Source organism: Crocodylus porosus, unplaced genomic scaffold (genome assembly GCF_001723895.1).
Source record: "Crocodylus porosus isolate Cpor-Errol unplaced genomic scaffold, CroPor_comp1, whole genome shotgun sequence".
NCBI classification, from domain to species: domain Eukaryota; kingdom Metazoa; phylum Chordata; order Crocodylia; family Crocodylidae; genus Crocodylus; species Crocodylus porosus.
This window is the reverse complement of record NW_017728906.1, coordinates 62,291,034-62,291,695: the sequence shown is the minus strand read 5'-3', so window position 1 is coordinate 62,291,695 and position 662 is coordinate 62,291,034. Positions and strand designations below refer to the sequence as shown.

The 662-nt window shown below is 62.8% G+C and overlaps 1 protein-coding gene across 2 annotated transcripts in view; it reads left to right on the top strand.

The window, feature by feature from the left end:
* Nucleotides 1–353: 353 nt before the first annotated feature.
* The window catches only part of PDHA1 (pyruvate dehydrogenase (lipoamide) alpha 1), a 21,198-nt gene continuing 20,889 nt past the window's right edge, over nucleotides 354–662 (top strand). For both annotated transcript variants that reach the window (XM_019529221.1, XM_019529220.1), the window contains exon 1: nucleotides 354–519. In XM_019529221.1, the coding sequence (XP_019384766.1) occupies nucleotides 457–519 (63 nt within the window). In that variant the 5' untranslated portion in view covers nucleotides 354–456. The remainder of the gene's footprint in view (nucleotides 520–662) is intronic.

Genomic DNA, 662 nt, shown 5'->3' with positions numbered 1-662 from the left:
TATTAACTGACAACTCATAATAATTATTGTAATAATAATAACGGAACATTAAGTAATGTTTATCCATGACATGACTTTGGGAATTGCAAAGTGGGGCGGGGGAAACAGCTCCCCTGCAATCTTCCACCCCATCACTGCTTTGCTAGGGTCCCTGGGCCGTCAGCCCTGGGGCCCCAGTGCGCAGGCGCAGCCAGGAGCCCAACCCTCGGGCAGATTCGTGCAAACTCCCTTAGGAACGTGGCAGGGCTTGGAACTCGGGGAGAGTTGCTGGTTGGCCACAACTCTATAGCGAATCTCCCTTTTGTCAGCCGCGGAGCTGTCACTCCGGGCTAGTTTCCGGTCGGCCCAGCGAGAGGGCGTGGCGCGGCGGAGGTAGCGGCAGCAGGGCCTGGCCGGCGCTGAAGGAGACTCGAGGACACGGGCGGGCATCGGACGTTGCGGCCTGTTCCCCGCCCCATGCGCAAGATGCTGCTGGCTGCGCTCTCCCGCGTGCTGCAGGGCCCGGCCGCCGCCCGGACGGTGAGTGAGGGGGGACACAATCGGCGTGTTACGGAGCCCGGCGGCCCAGACTGATTTCGCCCCCCGGGTTCGAATGGTACTGCCGGGGGGGGCGCGCGAGCCTCCCCCCATATGGAACCCACCGAGCGGTGAGGGGACTTGGG